Source organism: Sciurus vulgaris (genome assembly GCF_902686455.1).
Source record: "Sciurus vulgaris genome assembly, chromosome: 3".
Taxonomy (NCBI): Eukaryota; Metazoa; Chordata; class Mammalia; order Rodentia; family Sciuridae; genus Sciurus; species Sciurus vulgaris.
In genome coordinates this window covers 162,393,614-162,417,531 of record NC_136463.1, presented here as the reverse complement: position 1 = coordinate 162,417,531, position 23,918 = coordinate 162,393,614, and the positions used below count along the sequence as shown (strand labels likewise).

General features: G+C 32.3%; 1 protein-coding gene across 5 annotated transcripts in view; it reads left to right on the top strand.

Annotated features, from left to right (window-relative positions):
• KANSL1L (KAT8 regulatory NSL complex subunit 1 like) overlaps positions 1 to 23,918 on the top strand; it is a 130,004-nt gene that overhangs the window by 24,557 nt on the left and 81,529 nt on the right. For all 5 annotated transcript variants that reach the window (XM_079134628.1, XM_079134624.1, XM_079134626.1 and 2 more), the window contains exon 3: positions 12,236 to 12,377. In XM_079134628.1, the coding sequence (XP_078990754.1) occupies positions 12,236 to 12,377 (142 nt within the window). The remainder of the gene's footprint in view (positions 1 to 12,235; positions 12,378 to 23,918) is intronic.

Below are 23,918 nucleotides of genomic sequence, written 5' to 3'. Positions count from 1 at the left end.
CTCAATAGAGGCAAAAGAGCATTTAACAAAATTCAGCATTCTTTCTTGTTTAAAAAGTACTGTTAACAAACTAAACATAGAAGGAATGTACCTTAGCATAATAAAAGCCATATATGAGAAATTCACAGCTAACATCTTTCTCAATGGTAAAAATTTGAAAACTTTTCCTCTAAGATGAGGAACAAGACAAGTATACCCTCTATCTTATTCTGTCAGGCTGCTATAAGAAAACACCTTAGATTGGGGAATTTATAAAGCACAGAGACTTCCTGCTTATGTTTCTGTTGGCTGGGAAGTCCAAGACCAACTTAGCAGCAAATTCTGTGTCTGGTGAGGTCATGTTCTTTGTTGTATAGATTGGTGCCTTTGGATCTTGAATAGGGAAGGGGTGATCAAGCTCTTTTAGGCCTCCATTATAAAGACAGTAATCATGTGATGAAGGTAGAGCCCAACCACCAATCACCTCCCAAAGAATCTATCTCTTAAGGCCACCATATTGGGGATTAGGCATCAACATATAATTTTGAGGGAACAGGAACATAGCACCCACACTTTCCAATTTTGTCAATGCAGTACTGGAATTCCTAGCCAGAACAATTAGATAAGTAAAAAGACATTCATATGGGAAAGGAAAACTAAAGTCTCATGTGATGAAATGACATGATCTTGCTTATAGAAAATCCAAAAGATTCCATCAAAAAAACTGTTAGGAATGATAAATTCAGTGTAGTTGCCAGATACAAAATTAACATAAAAAATCAGTATTATTTCTATTTACTAAAACTAAGTTGTCTGAAAAAGTAATCAAGAAAAAAATTCCATAATAGCATCAAAACAAATACAATAGTTAGGATTAAATTCAACCAAGGTGATGAAAGATTTGTACACTGAAAACGATGAAATTTTTGAGGAAAATATTGAAGTAGACACAAATAGATGGAGAGAGATGCTGTGTTCATTGATCAGAAGAATTAATAAAATTGTCCACAATACCCAAAGATCTGTACAGATTCAAGGCAGTCCTTATAATTCCAATAATACTTTACACAGAAATAGAAAAAGAAATCCTATGGGTATATAACTCAGTGTTCAAGTGCTTATCTAGCATGTGTGAGACCCCAAGTTTGATCCCAGCATTGCAAAACAAACAAAACAAGAAGAAATGAAAAATCTTAAAATTTGTATACAACCACACACACACACACACACACACACACACACACACACACACACACCTGAATTAAAAAAGCAAGCAGTCTATAGCAAAAAAAAAAAAAAAAATGCATGACACTATCTACCTGATATAAAAATATATTAAAAAGGTAAAATAACAAAATCAGCATGGTTCTGGCAATAAAAACAAACATATATACCTATACCCATCAGACAGAATAGAGAGCCTAAAAATAAGTCCATGCATTTATGCTCAATAAACACATTGGGAGAACTGTATGCCTACATGCAGAAGAATGACATAGGATCCTTATATTACTCCATATCCCAAAATCAACTCAAAACAGATTAAAGACTTAAACATAAGACCTGAAATTGTAAAACTCCTAGAAGAAAACAGAAAAAACTTCTTGACATTGGTTTTGGCAAAGATTTTCTGGATATGACCTCAATAGCACAGGCAACGAAAGTAAAAATACAGATGTAATAAAACTAAAAAGCTTCTGTACAGCAGAAGAAACAGTCAACAGTGAATAGCCTACAGAATGGGAAAAACATATTTGTAAACCATACATCTGATTAATATTCTCCATGTATATGGAAGTCACACCACTTATTAGCAAAACAACCTGGTTAAAAAATGGGCAAAGGAAGGGCAAAGGATTTGAATAGACTTTTCTCCACAGACATGAAGTCAATGGACAAATGAAAAAGTCACGTAGTTATCAGGAAAATGCCTATTAAAACCATGATAAGATACTGTCACAACTAAAGAGAAAGTCTCAGTGGTATAAAAAGATGTAAAGAAATTGTGAAAATTCTGTAGAAGTATCCTCCCGTAGCTCGGTAAGTTGTTTGTTTGTTGGTTTCAGGAATTGCTATATATTCCACAGTGTAAGATCTGAGGAGGCTGCAAGTTCATATGAGTAAACTCTGAAGACATTTTTTTGTGTTCGATAAGAAACTGGTGGTAGAGCTGGGGCTGTAGCTCAGTGGCAGAGCACTTGCCTAGCACGAGAGGCACGGGGTTTGATCCTTAGCACCATATAAAAATAAATAAATAAAATAAAGGCATTCTCTCAAACTACAACTATTAAAAAAAGAAACTGGTGGGTTTAGCTTAGTGGTAGAGGGCACTTGCCTAGCATATGCAAGGCCCAGAGTTCTGTTCCCAGTAATGAAAAAAAAAAAAAAATTGGTGAAAAGGCTATCTGTACATGATATTATTAATTTTTATTAAACTGGTCTCTTAGATTAAAACAATGTCTTCAAGGACTCACATCAAAGGAAGAAGCATGAGCCCCTGGATATGAAACTTTAAAAGATGGCCTAGCTTAATTTAGGTTCATATGACATTGGAAACAATGTTTCTATAAGCATTATTATTTTGTTAGGCATCAGTTTTAAAGCTGGATTTTGCATTACCTGGCATTATTTTCACTGTAAACCCAGCTATTTATATTTTGTATAACATGAGGTTATTCTGGAATGCATATACTGTATGACATTATAGCAAAAGTGTCTCTATATGATTCTGTCTTAGTGGTAGTCACCTTTTCAAGTACCAAGGGAAGTTTCAATCGTCTTTTGTTCTCTTTCTTTTCAGGGCCTGTTACAGTGTTTGGCAAAGCCACCACTAAAACTATATGTGTGCCTTAGAAAAAGGTGTTCCTCTGAGCAGTTTTAGATTTGTAATTCCGGGGTTTAGAGTATGCTCTTGCTAGATTTTAGCCCTGATTTCCCGCTCAACGAGGCCCTTAGGCTATTTAGTTTAGACAAACCCAGTGGGTCATGCATGTTAGGCAAGCAGTCTACCTCTGAGCTACAACCTCAGCCTGCAAATATATTTTAATTTATTCAAAAGTTTACTTATAGTTGTCAGTTTGATATTTTATAATAATTTTTTAACTACAGGTAAGACTGTTTAACAGACCACTAAGTTTCAAATGCCTGTTTATTGAAGAGAAGGACGGCAGTCACCAGAGTATAGAAATATTCCCAAATCTCTCCCATTTGTCTTTCTTTTCCTTTGGTTTAGGTGGGGGAGAGGGGGTGAGATGAATGGTAGAACAGTTTGTATGTCTAATGTGTGAATTCTTTTATACTGATACTGAGAATTACAGTTTAGGCAGTTGACTATAGATTCTGTCACATTTCTAAGCCAAATTGTATGATATATCAATTGTGTTGTTCCTTTTCATTTATACTTCCTTTTAAGAATCCATTTTAAGTTCTCAAATTATTTTTGAAAAATAAACTTACTCCTTATTTTCATGCCAGAATTCCTAGATTTCCCAGCTGTTTGTTTATTTATTTTATTTTATGTTTTGGTACTAGGGATTAAACCCAGGGATACTTTACCACTGAGCTACATCCCCAGCTTTTTTTATTTTTTGAGACAGCATCTTGCTAAATTGTAAAGACTGGCCTCAAACTTGCAGTCCTCCTGCTTCAGCCTCCTGAGTCACAGGCATGTGCCTCATCACCTGACCTTAATTTATTTTCTACTTTTGTTTTTTGTTTGCTTCATGAGTATCTATGTCTGTGTTCAACTGGGTAGAAGAATATTAAACTTATTAACTTATGTCAATAAGGCTTAATTAATGGCATTTTAAATGAGAACCTAAATGATCCTAATGGCATGAAGTATTTTTGAAGGAGAGGCTTATTAAATTATATGTTAAGCTGTCATAACAAGGAAATCTCCATATAAATAAGTAGAATTTACTTCTCTCTTAACTGTTAAGAATTAGATATGCTTCACAGGGTTTAACAGGGACCTATTGTCTTTGCTGTTCCTTAGAATGATGTCCATGCCTATTTTTGAAACAGATTCACTGGTGCTTCATCTCATTTTCATACCCAGTCCTTTTGAAGGGTATGTCCACGTTTTAATAGCAAGACGCAGAAGTTGCACACATTATTTTGGCTCACATCTTATTGTTGAGGACTTCGTTACATAGTCAGTCTTAATTGCAAGTAAGGTTGGGAAGTAAAGTCTTTAGCCAGGCTGCCAAAGGCTCAGCCAAAACTCAGTGAATTCTGTTATCAAAAAGTAGAGGAGAATAGGTATGCAGGGGGGCAATAAGCAGTGTTCAGTTGTCTTCTTTGGCCACCCAAATATCCATTTACTCCTTTCTCATACATAAAATATACCGACTACTCAAGAATGACAACCCCAAATCACATTCAGTGGATGGAATAGGCCTTTCTAGATCAGGTCCTGATGTGGTTCTTTCTAGATCAGGTCCAGATGTGATTCATCATGATGGAATTACCTATAAATTAATAGATATGTTTTCTAATCCTTTTGACCTCTTGCTTCTGGTATGATTGAGTGGGGATAAGAAAGCTACAATAAAAACTCTCATTGGGGAAAGAGAAGAATGGGGATACACCTGATAGTTCTTGGTTCTTACAATGGAAGACTTCATGATCTGACAGTAAAGTAAGGTCTTAATAAGACCCTAATTTTGCTTTTGGAGGAAGCTGCTTGGTCCTTTGTTCTACATAGTCTCCAACTTGTTCTTTGGAAATTATTCTTTATCTGTTATCTTTTCTGACTATATCTGAAGTTGTTACTACAGTGTATCCTTATTGGAGGCTGTACTACATTCTTAACTTGACTCCTGTTGGTACACATTTGACTCCCAGGGAGAGTTTATGTTAGTTTCATAGTGTTTGCTAATAGAGTTCCTTAAGAAATATGAGTTTCCACTCTTCCCCCTGTAATCAGTTATATGTGAAAATATCACAGCCAAAGATCTCATTTGTTCAAGATTACAGACTGTTAATTTGCTAGTTATTTTTTTCAAACCATTCGACTTTCCTTTAATTGAATGGCATCCTTAGTATAATGGCTCCTCTATACCTGCTTGAACAAAGCTTAATAAAAGCAAGGTGAAATTGATGAAGTTGAACAAATAATTTGATAATCTTACCCAAATAAAATTATCACCATCTAAGTAAAGACCACAAAAACCACACATTCACTATTCACATTTATAGCATGTATACATGTATATATGTATACATGACCAACTACTAGATGTTTGTTTGCATATGTATGCATATATTTGCTTATATACATGTATATATATATATTTTATGTACACATGTATACACGTATATAAAATTTCCAACTACTAGACTTGTAAAGAAGCAGGAGGAAAATTATCAATACAAACAGATCTGGAATGACAGCAATGAAGAGATAGTTGGCAAAGACTTTAAATATCTATTGTAACCATGCTTAAGAACATGAAAGGAAAACATGAACATAATGAGAAATCAAAGATACAATAAAGAGCCATTAAACTTTCAGAGGTGGAAATGCCATATCCAAAACTGAAACTACTTTTTCAGCTTAACTGGAAAGTAGACATTCAGAAGTGGCAAATAAATAAAAATTAACTGCTGACTTCTCGGAAGGTATGTAAACCAAAAAACAATGGAGCAATATGAAGTGCTGAAAGGAAAAAAAATGACCTCTAATTGTCTACTCATTGAAGTGATGTTTTAAAAAACAAAGGCAAAATGGCATTTTCAAGTAACTAAAAGCTGAGAAAAGTTGTCAGTATACATGCACTAAAGAAAATTCAAAAGATGATCTTCAGTGTGAAGGAAAGTCATACTTGGTGAAAACTTCGATCTGTGCAAAGGAAAGGAGAAATAATAAGTATGCATGTCTGAAATATAAAATTAAACCAGACATTTCAAAGTAACTCATGTATCAAGAAGAAATCAGAAAAGAAATCATAAAATATTTTGAGCTGAATAATAGTTAAAACATGCAATGCTATTTTTTAAAATATCATTCATCCTAAATTACTGAAGTAGTGATGATAGGAAAAGTTTTGGCTATAAATGCTTATATTAGAAACAAAAAAAACAATATAAAGCCTGTGGTTTATTTTTTCTACTTAAGAAGCTATAAAATCTATAGCAAATGAAACCAAAAGCAAATTAAAGGAAAAAATGGTGCAGAGTAGAAAATCAATGAATAATAAAACAGAAAAACAATGAAGAAAATCAGGGAAAGTAATAAATAGTTATTTAAAAAGATTAATAAGCCAGGTACGATGACACACTCCTGTAATCCTAGCAACTGGGGAGGCCAAGGCAGGAGGATCACGAATTTGAGACCAGCCTAAGAAACTTAGCAAGACCCTGTTTAAAAATAAAAAATAAAAAGGGCTAGAGATGTAGTTCAGTGGTAAAGTGCCCCTTAATTCTCCAATACCAAAAGAAAAATATATATATATGTACATATATATATATATATAATATATATATATGTATATATACAACCACATAGCTAGATTGTAGCAGGAAAGAAAAGCATCACTATGGACATTGCAAACATTAGTAGAATAATCAAGGCATATTATGAGCAGCTGTATGCCAATAAATTCAACTATGTGCACCAAATAGGCTAATAACTTAAAAATACAAATTACCAAAACTGACACAAGGAGAAATAGAAAATATAACATAGCTTAAATCATTCAGAGAAACAGAATTCATAATTACAGAGGAATTCCAGACCCAGATGGCTTCACTTACTAATTTTATTGACATTTAAGGAAAAATATAACTCCAATTCTGTAAATACCTTTAAAAAATACAGGAGGAGGAAGCACTTCCAAACCCTTTAATGAAGCCAAAATTAACTTGATTCCAAAACTACACAAATATTTTAACAAGAAATAGTAAATCTATATCTCCTTTGACTATAACCAGAAAAAATCCTAAATGAAATACTAAGTAGAGTCTAAGAAAATATAAAAATTCATCATGACCACACACATTTAAACCAGGAAGCATGGTTGATTTAATATTCAAAAATCGAATAAAAGAGAAAAGCAATATGTGATAATTTCTGTAGATACTAAAAAAAATTAACAAAATTCAAACCGAGTTGTAAGAATTGATGACAAACCAGTACTGGACACTTCGTCAATCTGATGCACATTGACAGACAATCTACATCTAATATAATATATTTAATAATGAAAGTTTAATGACAAGAAGAATGTTCACTCAAATGACTTGAAATTGTCATTATACTAAATACTACAAGAAAACTATTAAAACTCATAGGTAAGTTTAGCAGGGCAATATTATATAATGTAAACATACAAAAATCAATTTTATTTCTATATACTAATATTCACACAATTTATGGATGTTATATATTAAAATAATATGAAATACAGAGATAATTTTGTGTGTGTGTATTACTAGGAATTGATTCCAGGGCACTCTACCTCCTGAGCTCCTCAACTCCTTTTTATTCTTTATTTTGAGACAAAATCTTTTTAAATTGTCAAGGTCAGCCTCCAACTGTGATCCTCTGCCTTAGCTCCCTAGGTCACTTGGATTACAGGCATATTCCACTTCCTAGGAGAAGTTAATTTTTAAAAGTGTATAAAACATAACTGAGACAAACTAACAGTGTGTAAGTACACAGAGAAATATACCATACCCATTCATTGGAAGACAGTGTTATTAAGATGTCAACTCTCCACTGATAGATCTATAGACTCAATTCTAATAAAAATGCTAGGTTTTTTTGGTTTGTTTTATTAGAAGTTGATAAGCTCATTATCTGTCTTAGAGTGGTCAAAACAGTATTGAGAAAAAATAGATGGAGAATTCATACTGCTAGATTTTAAGAATTATTCTATACTATAATAATAGTGTGGTATTGGCCTAAATTGTTGACAGGTGGGTAGGTGAGCAATATCCTGATCTAAGGGAACCTAATTCCAGGGAAGGTCGTTGGCCCAATTTATTTTTTTCAGGATAAATGTCACTTTTCTTAAATTATCATTTTTCACAACTGGATGTTCTCTTTTGATTTTCAGTCACAGTTTCAACATTCATTGTATTAATGAGTTAGAAAAATCTTTTGTTAAAGAAAAAATTAATTTATATATTTGTCTCTTTAATTCTTGGTAATCTATTGGAAACTTTGCCTTATTCTGAGGTATCATACTTCAAGATCAAAATAGATAGCTGTAGGTTCAAGACGTTAACAAGTATTTAATACCAAGAAAAAATTGTACTCAAAACTACTTAACCAGCTTGTACTTATTTGCTTTAGCAAGTTAAGTGGTAACTACAAGCAAGCAAGGATGGGGATTGAAGGCATATGCTGCCTTTTTGGGGACTCGCTGGTCTCTCACTTACCAGGTAGTCTCTACTCACAGATGACTTTGCCCTGATCTTTACTAGAGGTAGGAACCCCACCTTATGGTCAGCATGTGGTGGTTTGTGATTGGTTCAGCATGGTTCAGAGAGATGCAGGGAGTTAATGTTCATAGTGTTCAGGCAGGCCAATCTTTATATGCTAATTGAGGTATCTGGATATTCTGGCTATACCTCAAATCTTAAGTTTGCTGTTGCATCAGCTATGTTCTGATTGGTTACACTGCAAGTTATGTTATCCATTATATCATTGGTTATATAAATTGCTACATAAAATGTGTTTTGACTTTAGGGTACACCAGGTGTTAATCTGCTTGGAGCAAATTAGCTATCTACTTACCTGGGTATGTTTACAACCTTATTTTTAAGAAAATAATTTTCAAGCAAGGGAACATTTTTGGTGGGAGAGTTTGTTTACTATTAAGTGTAATGAACATATCTCATTCACTCCTATTTAAATGTGGGATAAATTATCCTCTATAGAAACTTCATTTCAGCATGATTTGTTAGTATAGATTAATGTATAAGCATAAAATTTATTTTTGACATACTACTAATTTTAATATGAAAATATCTTTATCAGAAGTACAATAAGGAGAAATGAGATTTTTCTGTTTTCTCTGCATATTTGATCATGAACTAAAATTCAGTTCAAGAACCAAGCCAAATTGCATATGTTATAGAGAAATTTTCCAAATGAGCAAAAAAAATTTTTTTTTTTTGCAGAGCTAGGGATTGAACCGAGGGATGTTCCACCACTGGGCTATAACCCCATCCCTTTTTATTTTTTATTTTGAGACAGAGTCTAAGCTGCTAAAGCTGCCTGGAATTTGCAATCCTCCTGCCTCAGCCTTTCAAGTAGCTGAGATTGTATGTATTCACTACCAAGCCTGGTAGGAGCAAAATTTAGTGAATCTGCAAAATCATTTCTGATTTCCCCATGTTTACTTCCACACAATACTTTGCAACTCCTACCAACTTTAAAATGAACCTTGAATTCATCCTCCAACCTACTTTATGTTTTTTGTCTCTTTTCCTTTTCCCAGTCCAAACCATATTCATCCTCAGTGTTTAGTCGGAATAGGTATATTGAATCACAAATCATCATCCTCATCATAGTGGTTTAACACAGTAGAGGTCTATGGTGGCTTATGTAAAGCCCAGTGAGGTTTGGGTTATGATCCTCCCCTTACTATACAATGATAGATCGCTCTTAGAGCTATACTGTCTAGGTAGACTACCTACCTGCACGAGTGTCTTTTAAATTTTTTTTAGTTTTATTTGTTTTTTGGGTACTGGGGATTGAACCTAGCAGTAATTTACCACTTAGCTCCTTCCCAACCCTTCTTTGTTCTTAATGTTAAGGCAGGGTTTTGCAAAGTTGCTGTGGCTCTTGCTAAATTGCCCAGACTGGCCTCAAACTTGTGATCTTCCTGCCTGAGCCTCCTGAGTTGCTCAAATTACAGGTGTGCGCCATTACCCAGCTGCACTAATGGATTTTGAAGGTCCTCAAGTAGACTGAAAATGACAATGCCACTTTTGCCTACAGTCCATTATTACTAGTAACATGGCTGCTACCTAAGTGCAGGAAAGGGGAGGAAATACAGAGTAGCACATGAAATATTTGGAAATGAAATTCATACCACAATCAGATTATTAGTTATATTTTACCTTTCTTATTTCCTCTCATGTCTCACTACAATGCTTTCTCCACCTAGTAGCCAGTGCTTGGAAAAAAAATTTGTTACTGCCTTGCCAATACTTTCCAGTTTGCATTAAAATCTAGACATTTGACTGTCACATGGGTGAGGTATTACATGGTATGGTCCTTGCTTCCTCTCTAAATTTCATAATTGGCATTTAGTTTTGCTAAATATTATCTTTGAATAGTGAATTTTAAATAGGTATTCTCTTTCATTTTTCCATATTTATGAAAATGTGATTTTAATATCATTTTATAAAATCACAGTAATAACTCTAAACTGATTAAATAATAATACCAAGAAAATTCTAGTGGCTATGACATCTTTAGTCACATTATATACAATTAGAATCTTAAAAGTAACCTGGAAATACTGATCTTATATCTGTTATAATTAATAACTTCTATATAATAGCAAGTTGCAATAATTGCCTTCTGTTTATCTGACAACAAATGCTCTCCAAAAAAAATGATTTCTTCAATCCCAAGCACTGCCAAAAGAAAAAAAAAAAAACAACTAATAATAATAAGTAAATAAGTAAATGCTTTCTCTGGCTAAAGTTTATCCAAAAGGCATTTCCTTATAGTTAAGTGTGTTTTAAACTAATAAACTTTATTTTTAGAGCAATTTTAGTTCACAGCAAGATTAAGTAGTAAAGTTCCCACATACCTGTGGTCCCCACAAACACACAACATCCTCCATCATCAACATCTCACACCAGAGGGGTATAAACTTGTTATAATTTAGGAACCTATATTGGCACATCATTATCTCCCAACGTCCATAATTTACATTATGATTCACTTTTGGTATTGTACATTTGTGGGTTTTGATAAGAAACTTTTTATACAAGTGTTTTGTAAAGTTCATGTATTGCAATTAAGTATTGCCCTTCAGTTATACCTCCTTTGTCATATTTTTCCTTGACAATCTGCATCTTTTAATTCAGACACGCACACATATATCACTTATAATTCCAAATAATTATTTTCTAAACTGGAAATGGTAACACACACCTGTAATCCCAGCAACTTGGGAGTCTGAGACAGGAAGATTGCACGTTTAAGGCCAGCCTCAGCAATTTTGTGAGACCCCATAAAACATGAAAAGGGCTGAGGATGTAGCATGACAAAGCGCTCTTGGGTTCAATAACCAGTACCCAAATAAATTAATAATAAATTTAAGAAAGGAACTCAATAATTGCGGAAGTGTTTGGAATATTTTTACAAAACAATTCTTGATATCATAAACTATGAATTAGAACAGTGCCTTTGTCAAAAAAAGCTAGGAGGAGCTAGGATCCAGTCTTTATTTTAAAATATGCATGTAAGAATGGCTCTATATAAATTTTGTGTGGTTTCTGGGTTGCAAATCTTGGAATCAGTTGTTTTTTTTAATCAAATTTTTAACAAGCTACTTATATTAATATCTTAAGAACTACATATTTAGCATGTTTATTTGAAATGTAGCAGAACATTTATGTCTTTTTAATTTATTTTTTTTAGATGTTGATAGACCTTTTTTTTCTAATTCACTTATTTTTACATGGTGCTGAGGATCGAACCCATTGCTTCACACATGCTAGGCAAGTGCTCCACCACTGAGCCACAAACCCAGCCCAACATTTATGTTTTTGATAATTTTTAACAATTGATTTAAATTGATTTAAAGTTATTAGGTAATAATGATGCCTCTTTTAGTAAATGAAAATTATATATAGTTAAATTGAGTACAGTTTGCTGCATGGATTTAAATCTAGTTCAAATAGTCCAATATTTGACATCTGCTTACATATAAAAACCTTATGTAACAGATTTTACCTGGCATTGATATTGTCATTCATTTTCCTTTTCTTTGCTGGCCAACCCTATTTAAACCCTTTGCATTAATAAAGCATTACATTGCAGAGGGATTATCCTACTCCTGAGTACATAAAATTGAATAAAAAAGTATTCATGGGATGGAAAGGTAAGGAAACTAAATCTTTTTCTTTGACAAGAAGTCAATCTGCCAGTCTCCCTTCATGTAATTGGATGTTTTGTAAAGGAAATTAGATTTTATGAGAGTAGTAAAGGAAGTTATTAAGTGGCTCTGTGAAAGTTGACTGCTTTTGTGCTTTGAGTAACAGTGTTTGTCTTTGTTCACAGTAACTGTAGTACTGAATGGAAGTGGCTTGTAGACAGAGCAAGAGTTGGCAGCAGATGGACTTGGCTTCAGGCCCAGATTTCAGAGCTAGAATACAAAATTCAACAACTTACAGACATTCACAGGCAAATCCGTGCCTCCAAGGTATTGTTTGTTTTTTCTGTTTTTGTTTAAAAAGTTACTGTTTTGGTTTCCACTCATTTCATCACACAAAATAAATTTAAAAAATTTTTCTAAGTGTAGCTAGTTTATGTGAATATTTTTGATACATTAATCACTATAAATTAAAGCTATCTTTGTAAAGCCTTTTCATTTACTAATATCATTTATAATACTTTTTTAGCAATTCCGAACCTCTTTATTGAATTCTAGTTAATAGAAATGATATACTTTTTTCCAAAATTTTTTAATATGGCAAAATGCACATAACAAAACTTACAATCTTAATCATTTTTCTGTGTACAATTTACTGGTATTAACTACATTAATAATATTAGGTATCCATTTCCATAAGTTTTTTCATCTTTTAAAACTAAGACTCTATATCCATTTAATAACAACTATCCATTTCCCCCTTTTCCACCCCTGACAACCATGTGTGTCTATATCTATGATTTTGACTATTCAGAGTGCCTCTTACATATGGAATCATGAAAGTACTTATCTTTTCAGGACTGGTTTATTTTCCTTAGCATAATGTCTACAAGTTTCATTGTAATTGTAGCATATGTTAGGAATTCTTTCCTTTTTCAATCTTTAATAATATTCCATTGTGTATATATACATTTTACTTCTTCATTCATCCATTAGTGAATACTTTGTTGCTTCCACATTTTAATTATTGTAAGTATGCTACAAACATGGGTGTAAGTCTCTTCAAAGCCCTGTTTTCAGTTATTCAGAATTGCTGAGTCAGAGTAATTCTATTTTTAATTTTTGCAGCACCACTATGCAGTTTTCCACAGTGCCTATATCAGTATACATCCTACCAACAGTGCACAGTGGTTCCAGTTTCTCCAAATCATCACCAACATTTATTTTCTATTTTTTGGTGTGTTTTGTTTTTAATACTAGACATCATAAAGGGCATGAGGTGATATCCCATTATAGTTTTGGTTTTCATTTTGCTAATTATTAATGATGTTAACATATTTATATATGCTTATTGGCCATTTTGAATTGGATTGTTCATTTTTAGTTGTTGAGTTTTAGAGTAATATATATAGGCTATTAATTACTTATCTGTTGTATGATTTACAAATATTTTCTCCCATTCTGTGGTTGTCTTTTTACTCCATTTCATTTTTTGTTTTGGGGTTTTTTGTCTGTTTGTTTTTGTTTTTGTTTCATGCTGGGAATTGAACCTAGGGGTCCATCCCCAGCCCTTTTTATTATTTTGAGACAGAGTCCTGCTAAATTGCTTAGGGTCTCACTAACTTGCTGAGACTGGCCTCAAACTTGCAAGCCTCCTGCCTCTACCTTTCATGTTGCTGGGATTACAGGCTTATACCACCATGCCCAGACTGTCATTTTACCCTGTTGATACTTTTGATGCCCAAATTTCTAAGTTTTTAAATCAAGTCCAATTTGTCTATTTTTTTCTATTTTTACCTGTGGCTTTGATGTCCTGTCTAATAAATTATTACCAAACCTAATGTCATGAAGAATTTTTCCTGTTTTTTGTGAGGAGTTTTATAGTTTTAGGTCTTTGAGGTCTTTAATCCATTTGCAGTTAATTTTTATATGTGGTATTAGGTAAGGGTTCAGCTTCATTCTTTTGTGTGTGGATATTCAGTTTTCCTAGGACCTGGATGAAAAGATTTTTCTTTCCCCATTGAAAGGTCTTGGCACCTTTGTCAAAAATCATTTGACTATATATGCAAATATACAGTTTGTGGGTTCCCTATTCTTTTCCATTGGTCTACATCTCTGCCTTTATGCCACTACTACACTGTTTGATTGCTATAATAGTTTTTGAAATCAGGAAATGTGAATCTTCCATCTCTGTTCTTTTTTAAGATTATGTTGGCTAATGGGGGGGGTCTTCTTAGGATTCTATGTGAATTTTAGGATTTTTTTTTCTTGTAAAAAATGCTACAGGATTTTTATAAGGATTGTATTGAATCTATTGATCACATTGGGTAGAGTCAACATCTTAAAATACTGTCTTTCACTTTATGAAAATGGGATGTGTTTCAGTTTCTAAATTCTTCCAGTAATGTTTTGTAGATTTCCTTGTACCACCTCCTTGGTTAAAAATTTGTTATTTTCTTATCATTTTATTCTTTTTAATACTTTCATAAATGGAGTTGGTTTTGTAATTTTCTTTTTAGATTGTTCATTGTTAGTATACAGAAATGTAACTGATTTCCATTTGTTGACGTTTTAGCTTCTATTTTGCTGAATTAATTTATGAATTCTAACAATTTTTTGTGAAATCCTTGGGATTTTCTACTCATAAGATCACATCATCTGAAAACAGATAATTTACTTCTTTACAAAATGGATGCCATTTATTTCTTGTCCAATTACCCTAACTAGAACTTCTAGTACTATGTTGAATAGAAGTGGTATTAGTTTTTCCTTAGTTGTGAAGCAGTGAACTCATCAAGTTCAGAGCTTTTCTTTGTTAGACATTTGATTACTCATTCAGCCTCCTTACTAGTTATAAGTCTATTCAAAGTGAAATGAACTCTTTATTGTTTTTATTTTTACATTTCCTTTATTTGTAAAGTTAGGTTATTGATTTGAGATTTTTGTTCTTTTCTTAAAAATGTATTCATTGCTATAAATGTCCCACCTGGCATTACTTGCACTGTGTCCCGTAAGTTTGGTATGTTGCATTTTCATTTTCATTCATCTCTAAGTCCTCTCTATTTTCCCTTGTGATTTTTTTCTTTGATGAATTGTTTAAGTGTATATTATAAATTTTCTATGATTTTTTTATTTTTCTATTTTACTTCTGTTATTTTGATTTATAGTTGGAAAATACACTTTCAACGATACCTCTTTTTTTTTTTTTATCATATGCTCTGTCCTGGAAAATGTCCCACATAGAATCTATATGCTGTTGTTGGGGAACATTCTATACCTGTCAGTTAAATTCACTTGACTTATTGTATTGTTTAAGTACTGTGTGGACTTAACGCCTGTCCATTATTTCTACAACTTCTGGGTTGTAGAAATCTCCAACTATTACCATAGAGCTTTTGATTTCTCCCTTCAATTCTGCTAGTTTTATTTCATGCATTTTGATAGTCTATTATTAGTTGCATAAATGTTTATAATTGTTATATTTTATTACATTGTATTTTTATAACATATTATGCCCTTCTTTGTCTCTTAATTTTTTTTAACTTATCTCTTTTGGCACATATTAATATGGCCATCCCTGCTCTCTCTTGGTTATTATTCGTATATAATATCTTTTTCCATTTACTTCACTCTCACCTTATTTGTGTCATTGGAAGACAGTGTCTAGTTGGATTATGTGTTTTTATCTATTCTGCTAATCTGTCTTTTTAAAAATATTTTGTTTAGTTGTAGATGAACACAATATCTTTATTTATTTATTTATTTTTATGTGGTGCCGAGGTTTGAAACCAGTGCCTCACACATGCTAGGCAAGTGCTCTATCACTAAGCCACAATCACAGCTCCAATCTGTCATTTAAATGGAGAGTTTAATAGATTTAATGATAAGGATGGACTTATTTTTCGCATTTTGCTATTTTCTGTATGCCTTTTTTGTGACTCATTTCCTGTATTGTCTTTTTTTGTTTGTTTAGTTGAATTTTTAAAAATTATATGTTTAAATTCTTTTCTCATTTCCTTTTTTTGTTTGTTTTTTTGCGGTACTAGGGATCAAACTCAGGGCCTTGTGCTTGTGAGGCAAGCACTCTACCAACTGAGCTATCTCCCCAGCCCTCTCATTTCCTTTTGTGTATATTCTATACGCCTGTTCTTTGTTGTTACCCTTGGGACTACTTCTAAATTCACAAAGTTATTCTAATTTGAATTTATACCAGTGTAACCTCAGGAGTATATAAAAGCCCTTTTACTTTACAGTTTTGTCACAAAATTATAAGCTTGTATTTTGTGTGTCCCAAAACACAAATCAATCATTCTTTTAAATATATTAGTCTTTACAATTATGTGGAAAACAAAAAGTGTAGTTACAAACTGTTGTTACAATAGTACTAACTTTTATAACTGTTCATGTGTTTATCTTTCTGGAGATTTTTATTTCTTCATACAGCCTTTAAGTTCTTGTCTAGTGGCCTTTTATTTCACCTTGTAGGACTTCTTGAGCATTTCTTGCAGTAAAGATTTATTGGTAACTAACCTTCACTTAGTTTTCATTTATCTGAGAATGTCTTAATTTCTCCCTTACTTTGTTGTATCTCTTGTGGTTCTGGGGTTTGAACCAAGAGGTGTTCTACCACTGACTTATATCCCGTGTCCCATTTAATTAATTAATTAATTTACTTACATTATTGAGGTTTGAAACCAGGGGTGCTCTACCACTGAGCTATACCACCAGCCCTTTTTATTTTTATTTTATTTTATTGATATCAGATCTCCCTAAGTTGCTGAGGTTAACCAAAAATTTGTGATCCTCTTACCTTAGTCTCTGGAGTCTCTGAGATTACAGTTGTGCACAGCCATGCCAAGATCTCCATCACTTTTGAAGGACAGTTTTGTTAAATACAGTTGTCCCTTTCCCCATATGGGGAAATATGTTCCAAGACCCCCAGTGAATGCCTAGAACTGAATATATCAATCACTATGTATACTGTATATATACCTACGATAAAATTAATTTATAAGTTAGGCACATTAAGAATAAAGTAGAATAACTATAGCCATGTACTATAATAAAAGTTACGTGAATGTGATTTCTCTCTCAAAACATTTATTGTCCTGTGTTCACCTTTCTTGTAATAAGAAGATAGGAAGTACTCTGTGGCTTCTTTCTGGCATAGATTGTCAGCATCACTACTATTGGGCTTTGGGGCTATTATTAAATAAAATAAAATGAGGGTTATTTGAACACAAGTACTGCCATACTGTCACATTTAATATGATAACTGAGATACTTACTATGTGACTATCTCACAAAATCCAAAATGTGTATGTTGAACCACTTGCTGGTATCTCACATGTCCCTTAGGTTTTGTTCAATGTTTTTTCTTTCTGTTTTTCAGACTTAATAATTTCCATTATCCTATGTTCTGGTTCACTTACTTTTTTTAGTCTACTCAGATCTGCCTTTGATTCCCTCTAGTGAATTTTTTAGTTATTGTACTTTTTAGCTTCAGAATTTCTGCTTGGTTTCTTTTTAGTTTTTCTGTGTTTTATTCATTTATAATTTTCTTGAACCCAAGGCCTTGTGCATGCTAAGCAAACATTCTGCCCCTGAGCTACACCACTCAGCCTACGGTGTTTGATTCTTGAGTTGGAGTAGGAAATTTTTGTTTCTGTGTTCCCAGGTGATACTACTGCTTCAGTTTAGGGACCAACCTTTGGTAACCACTGGCCTATTCTATTCTGATTACTAAATAATTAAAAAGAAAACCTCCCTTTCCCCTCTATTAATCTGAAAGTTGTATATCCTATTTCTATTCTTTTGAACATATAGTTAAATTTTAACATGAATATTTGATTTAGCATCTAAAAATTAGTATCATATTCTTGAACAATGCCAAAATCTTACTCTATTCACATCAATATATTATTATTGTCTTATATTTTAGTTCCTACTTGTTTTTATGTGCCACAAATTTATTATTATCATCATTATTTTATGTTATACAGTCAACATTTATATGGATTCACTTACATGTTCACTTGAATCAATTTCTTTTTCTGGATTAAAAATGTTTCTATCCAAAGTGTGTGGTTTACTAAAAAAATTTTTTAGTGAGATTCTGATAGTAGATTTTTCTTAAACATTGTATATCAGAAAATGTGCTCATTTCATCTACATTCTTAAATGGAAGTTTAGATAGGTATAGAATTTAGGTTGACAATTTTTCTCAATATTTTAAGGTATTATTTTATTTTAATTTATATTGTTGCTGACAGGAAGTTTGCTGTCATACTAATTGTTATTTCTGTGTAGGTAGGTAATATTTTCTTCATTATTACCGTTAAGATTTTTTTCCTTTATCTTTTGGTGTACAGTGATTGCCTATAACGTGCCTACGTATAGTTTAATTTATTTATTTCTTAAACCTCTAGATTTGTGCTTTCACGTTTCTCAAAAATTCTCAGTTTCCTATTGAATTTTTTTTTCTTTTTATATTTTTTGAAGACATTTGAACTTCCTTATTTTATCCCTTTCCTTCTTAATACTTATCCTCTCTTGATCATTCTGTAAATTTTTGATGATTTTTCTCAGGTTTTTCTTCCACTTTATTAATTCTCTCTATAACTATATAATTGGTCTGATCTTTATCCTGTATGTTGAGTTTTTAGTTTTGAAACCATTTTATATTTTTATCCATATTTATTTATTTGGACCATTTAAATTTTTTGCCCTTTTATGTTTAAGATGCTTTATTTTATCATGTGTACTTTTATTCAGATTATTGTTCTACTATCTAAGGTTCTTTGGGTTCTCATACTTTTCTTTGTTGCAACTTCTGACTTTCATATGTATGGATATGACCTCATATTTCTTTTTCATTTTGAGTGTCCTGCTTAATTATGGGATTCCCATAGGGCTGATGTGTATTTCTCTAGATCATTTTATGTTAAGCCAGATTTTCTAAGGGTATCTCCATTCAAGGACCTGTTTTGGGGTATTCAGATTTCAGAATTCATCAAGGTGATGATCCACTTGTTATAGTCATTAGAATCCTTTTTATATTTTGAACGCGCCATTTGTCAGACATATATTTTCTTCTACTGCGTGCCTTCCCTTTACATTTCCTGAATTGTGTATTTCAAAAGGCCAAGTTTTTAATATTGATGCAATTCAGTCTATTAGTTATTTTGTTTTATTGTTTATGCTGTTCCTATCTAAGACACAAAAGTAACAAAGGTAGCAAATATTTTTCTTTGTGTTTTCTTCTAAAGTATCTTTAAAGTTTTGGCTTTTATCTATAGGGCCATGATTAGTTTGAGTTAATTTTAATGGATGTTTAGAGTTAAGAGAGCTGACTACATCCCAACAGAAGAATTTCTGATTGATTTTCTAAACATATCTGGATGGTTCAGTACCATTCCCTAAAAATACCACATTTTCCCCATTTTATTTACTGTCTTTGTAAAAAATCAACTGGCCATATATGTATGGGTTTGTTTCTGTATGTTTTATTATTTTTTGCCTGCCTCCCCATCTCCATGTCAAAATTACACTGCCTTGATTAATACAGGTTTATAAGGAACCTTGATAGTAAGTAGTGTAAGCCCTCCAGCTTTGATCTTCTTTTCCAAAATTATTTCAGTAATTAGATCTTTCATTTCCATAGAAATTTTAGTATTATTATTTTATACAAAGTTTTCTTCTGGTATTTTATTTCAGATTGTATTCAATGTATAGATATATTTAGGGAGAATTTACATTTTAACAATATGGAATCTTGGAGTAAATGAACATGGATTACTTCTTTATTATATCTATTATATCTATATTTTATATTATATATCTATATATTTTATGATATATATCTTTATTATATCTGTAATTTTTCTTAGCAATGTTTTGTGGTTTTCAATATATAGGTTTTTTACATATTTTGTTAAATTTTTCTTAAGAATTTCATATTTTTTGATGCTACTAGTAATACTATTTTCCTTTTTTTTTCTAGTGTTCATTACCAGATTATAAAAATATTTGATTTCTAATGCTTGTCAAGTATCCTCTGATATTTTTAAACTCACATGTCAGATTGGTAGCCTTTATATAAGTTACTTAGAGTTTCTTACACTAAGAAAACTCATGACTATGTAATGTATGAATACGATAATGTCATCTGTGTGTTTTTTAAAATTTCTTTTTCTTGCTTTATTGGATAGGCTAGGACCTTTGGTTTAAATCTGAATAGAAATGATGAGTAAACATTCTTTTCTTCTTCCCAGTCTTAGAAGGAAAATATTTAGTCTTTAACTATCTTTGTCTTTGTCTTTCTGCCTTTTATTTATTCAGTGTCTAACAGATAAATTCATGTTCAGTATTGTACCTTGATCTTAATATCACCTTTTTTTTTCTGATGGTACTGGATATTAAATCCATGGTCTACCACATGTTAAGCAATTCTACCACTGAGCTGTATCCACACCCTTTTTTAAAATTTTGAGATAAATTAGTAAGTCATCCCAGACTAGCTTCAATTTTGTAGCCCTCTTGCCTCAGTCTCTGAGTAGATGGGGTTATAGTCTTGTATTACCATGCCCAGCTTAATATTACTGTTGGTGAAAATATAACAACAGTAAGCTATAATGGACTGTTTAAATACATGAGGAACTATTTTAAGCAATTTACATGAATTATTTCACTTAAAATTCACAAAACCTTAATTACTGGTAAGTATTAAGTTTACTTTTTCAGATAAGAATATTATGAACAAAGAAAAATTTACTTACCAGAAATCAGAAATGTTAAAATGAGTTAGAGTTTTTCTTATATCATGAATAGCTATAATATAAGGGAAAAAATAAACATAACAAGAAAAGTGTGGTTGTAGTGCTGTGGGGCTTATGATGAAGGCTATGTACACAGACATAGGAAAATATTGGTCAGTGGTTATGTTTTCAATATCTCCCCAAGTGATTAAAATTTTAATCCTTAGTTATTGATCTGCAATTTCCAGAAAAGGAGAAAAGTGCTTGATTTATAGGAAATTTGATAAAATGAATCTTCTCACAGATTGGCAAGTTTTATTGGACATTTATATTGAGAGATTTTAAAGGAGTTGGAAATGTAAGGTATTAGAGAAATTAGATCTCTAAGAAAGATGTAGATTTCAATAGAAGTGGCAGTTAAGTCTATTGTTATGTTGAAAAAAATTTAAAGAAGATTTATTCTTTCTCCTTCCTTTTTTATTTTCTCCCCTCTCTCCTTTACTCTTTCCCCTCTTTCCTTTCACATATAGTCAGATATCTAATATGTGCTTAGGATACACAGCAATAAATTAAAAACCTGCAGAGTTATCACATTTTTAGGGACTGCAGTTTAATGGAGCTAAAAATTAAGCACATCCTTATACAAATAAATGCCATATTAATTCCAACCAGGGAAATTGAACATGATATTTTTCTAGCTTAAAAATACATTGCTTCCCCAGAATTATAGGCTGCTTGGTACTTGACGTATTGAAAATTATAGGCTGCTTTTGAAATTCTATTTTCCCATAGAAATAATAATATGAAGAGTTCTCATGTAATCCCTTAAAGTCCTATTTAATCTAAATATTTCTTGGTAGCTTTGTTTTGTGGGCAACTTCTTTTAATATGGTGATGCAGGAGTTATGCTGAAGATAATATAAGGTTGATGGGAATTGGACTAAAAAGAAAAAGCTGAAAAGAAAAGGAATCAGTCTTTGAACAATGTAGTTAGTCCACCCCCACCTAGGGTCTGCACATAAACAAAGACTAATACATTTTAGGCTCTATCATGAGTTTATATTCTGATAGGGGAGAGAGAATGTGTAAACCATTAGATGTAATATGATGTCTTGTGTCCAGGAATATATGTTTTTAATAAGAGTTAGAACTAGCAGACTACTTAGCGAGGGTCAGAGAAAACTTGAAGAAAGAGGTGATATCTCAGTATTACTTTCAAGGATAAATAGTATTTTATTTGATGAACTTAAGGAACTAGACAGAGGCATTCCTTTAAGGTTTGAAGGCACAAAACAACACAATTTCAGGAATGGCAATACAGTATTCAAAGTAGTTAAAATTGTGAGTCATATGGGAATGGGAATAAAAGCTAGCAAAGTAGTGGTTATGTAGTGTCCCATAGGACATGGTGGTGGTGTCTGCAGGAAGATAAGTAGAAGGATAGACATAAAAGTTCATACTTAGGGCCTATTAGATCTGAGGAAGTCACATTCAAGAAGTTTCCTGATGAGAGCTGGAAATGGCAGTGCACTCCTGTAATCCCAGTGACTTAGGAGGTTGAGGCAGGAGGGTCCCAAGTTCAAGGCCAGCCTCAGCAACTTTGCAAGACCCTTAGTCATATAGCAACACCCTGTCTCAAAATAAAAAAAATAAAGACTGGGAATTTAGCCAGTGCTCCTGGGTTCAATCCCCAACACGAAAAAAAAATTTCCCTGATGGATATTTTATATTAAATTAAATTAATATACTTCCTTTTTCCCCTCACTCATTCTTTTCAGGATTCTTCAGTTGTAGTGATTTTTCTAATCCTTCCAGGATTACCAGATAATCTTTCCTCCTGATCGTTTTCTTTAGTGGATATAATATCACATTCATTTTTATAGTAAATAGAGTTTTAAAAATAAATCAAGCATAAAACAATTTGGAAATTTCCAAGTATGTGAGTTCCCAGTTCATGACTGAGTTTTATATTTGAATCTAGAAAGTCTGATCATAATCCTTTTGACTTGAGAAAGGATATTTTAATATTCTATATATCCTAGTAATACTAGGTAGTTGGTGTTTAAATTTTTAAAAAGTTTGATTATATGTTTTTATAATGCCTATAATTGACTTTAAGAAAATAAATCTAAACTCAGTAATAATTGATATGGACTTATATTTTTCTTTATTTATCTGGCCCTTTGTTCTCTTAAAAATCGCATTATGAGGACTGGGGGTGTAGCTTAGTGGTAGAGAACTTGCCTAGCATACACTGGGCCCTGGATTTGATTTCTAGCCCAACAACAATAGCAAAAAGGATAGCATTATGTTTATTTTATAGAAAATGCCAAACAATTATGCTGTTGGAACAGTGTTTTATTTTCATAGTTTCTCTTTATATCTCTTAGGAATTAATCATGATGTTTATTTTTTTAAATTTACAGTTTAGTTGACCTATTATGGTACACAGGGAAAACAATACTTTCTTTGCTGTTAGAGCTTCTTGAGTTACTGTAAGAAAATTAATCAAAAGATGGCTTTCACATTTTAAATTGTGTATTTTAGTTGCTTAAAATTTTTCATTTAAATTTTTGTTTAAAATTAACTTTGGTGACTTTATGTGAATAATAAAGATGTTGCTGAGGCTATTGTTTATTTTTCCACAGTTTCTCCTCTCTCTCTCTCTGTGTCTGTGTCTGTGTCTGTCTCTCTCTCTCTCTCTCTTCCTCTCTTCTTTTCCATACGGTACAGGGAATTAATCTTAGAGGTGCTCTTCCACTAAGCTACATCCTCCAGCCCTTTTAATTTTTCTAAATTTTGAGACAAGTTTTCTCTAACTACCAACTTTGATATTGATTTGAGATCTCCTGCCTTGTGCACCTGGGTTTATAAACCTGACACAGTGTTTTCTCTATGAGGACCTTGGTGATGTTGGGCAGTGGCCAGTGGGAGGCTTAGCATTATTATCAGGAACTGTTGTCTTTTCTAGAACAGTTGACTTGCTTTCATCTTACCCTAGAGTTTTCACTTCTGTGTTATACACCTCATTTTTCTAAAAAGATTCTAGATCTTTGTTATCTATCATTTATCTGTCATTAGATATTATTCTAACATGCAGGATATTCTAGTGTCA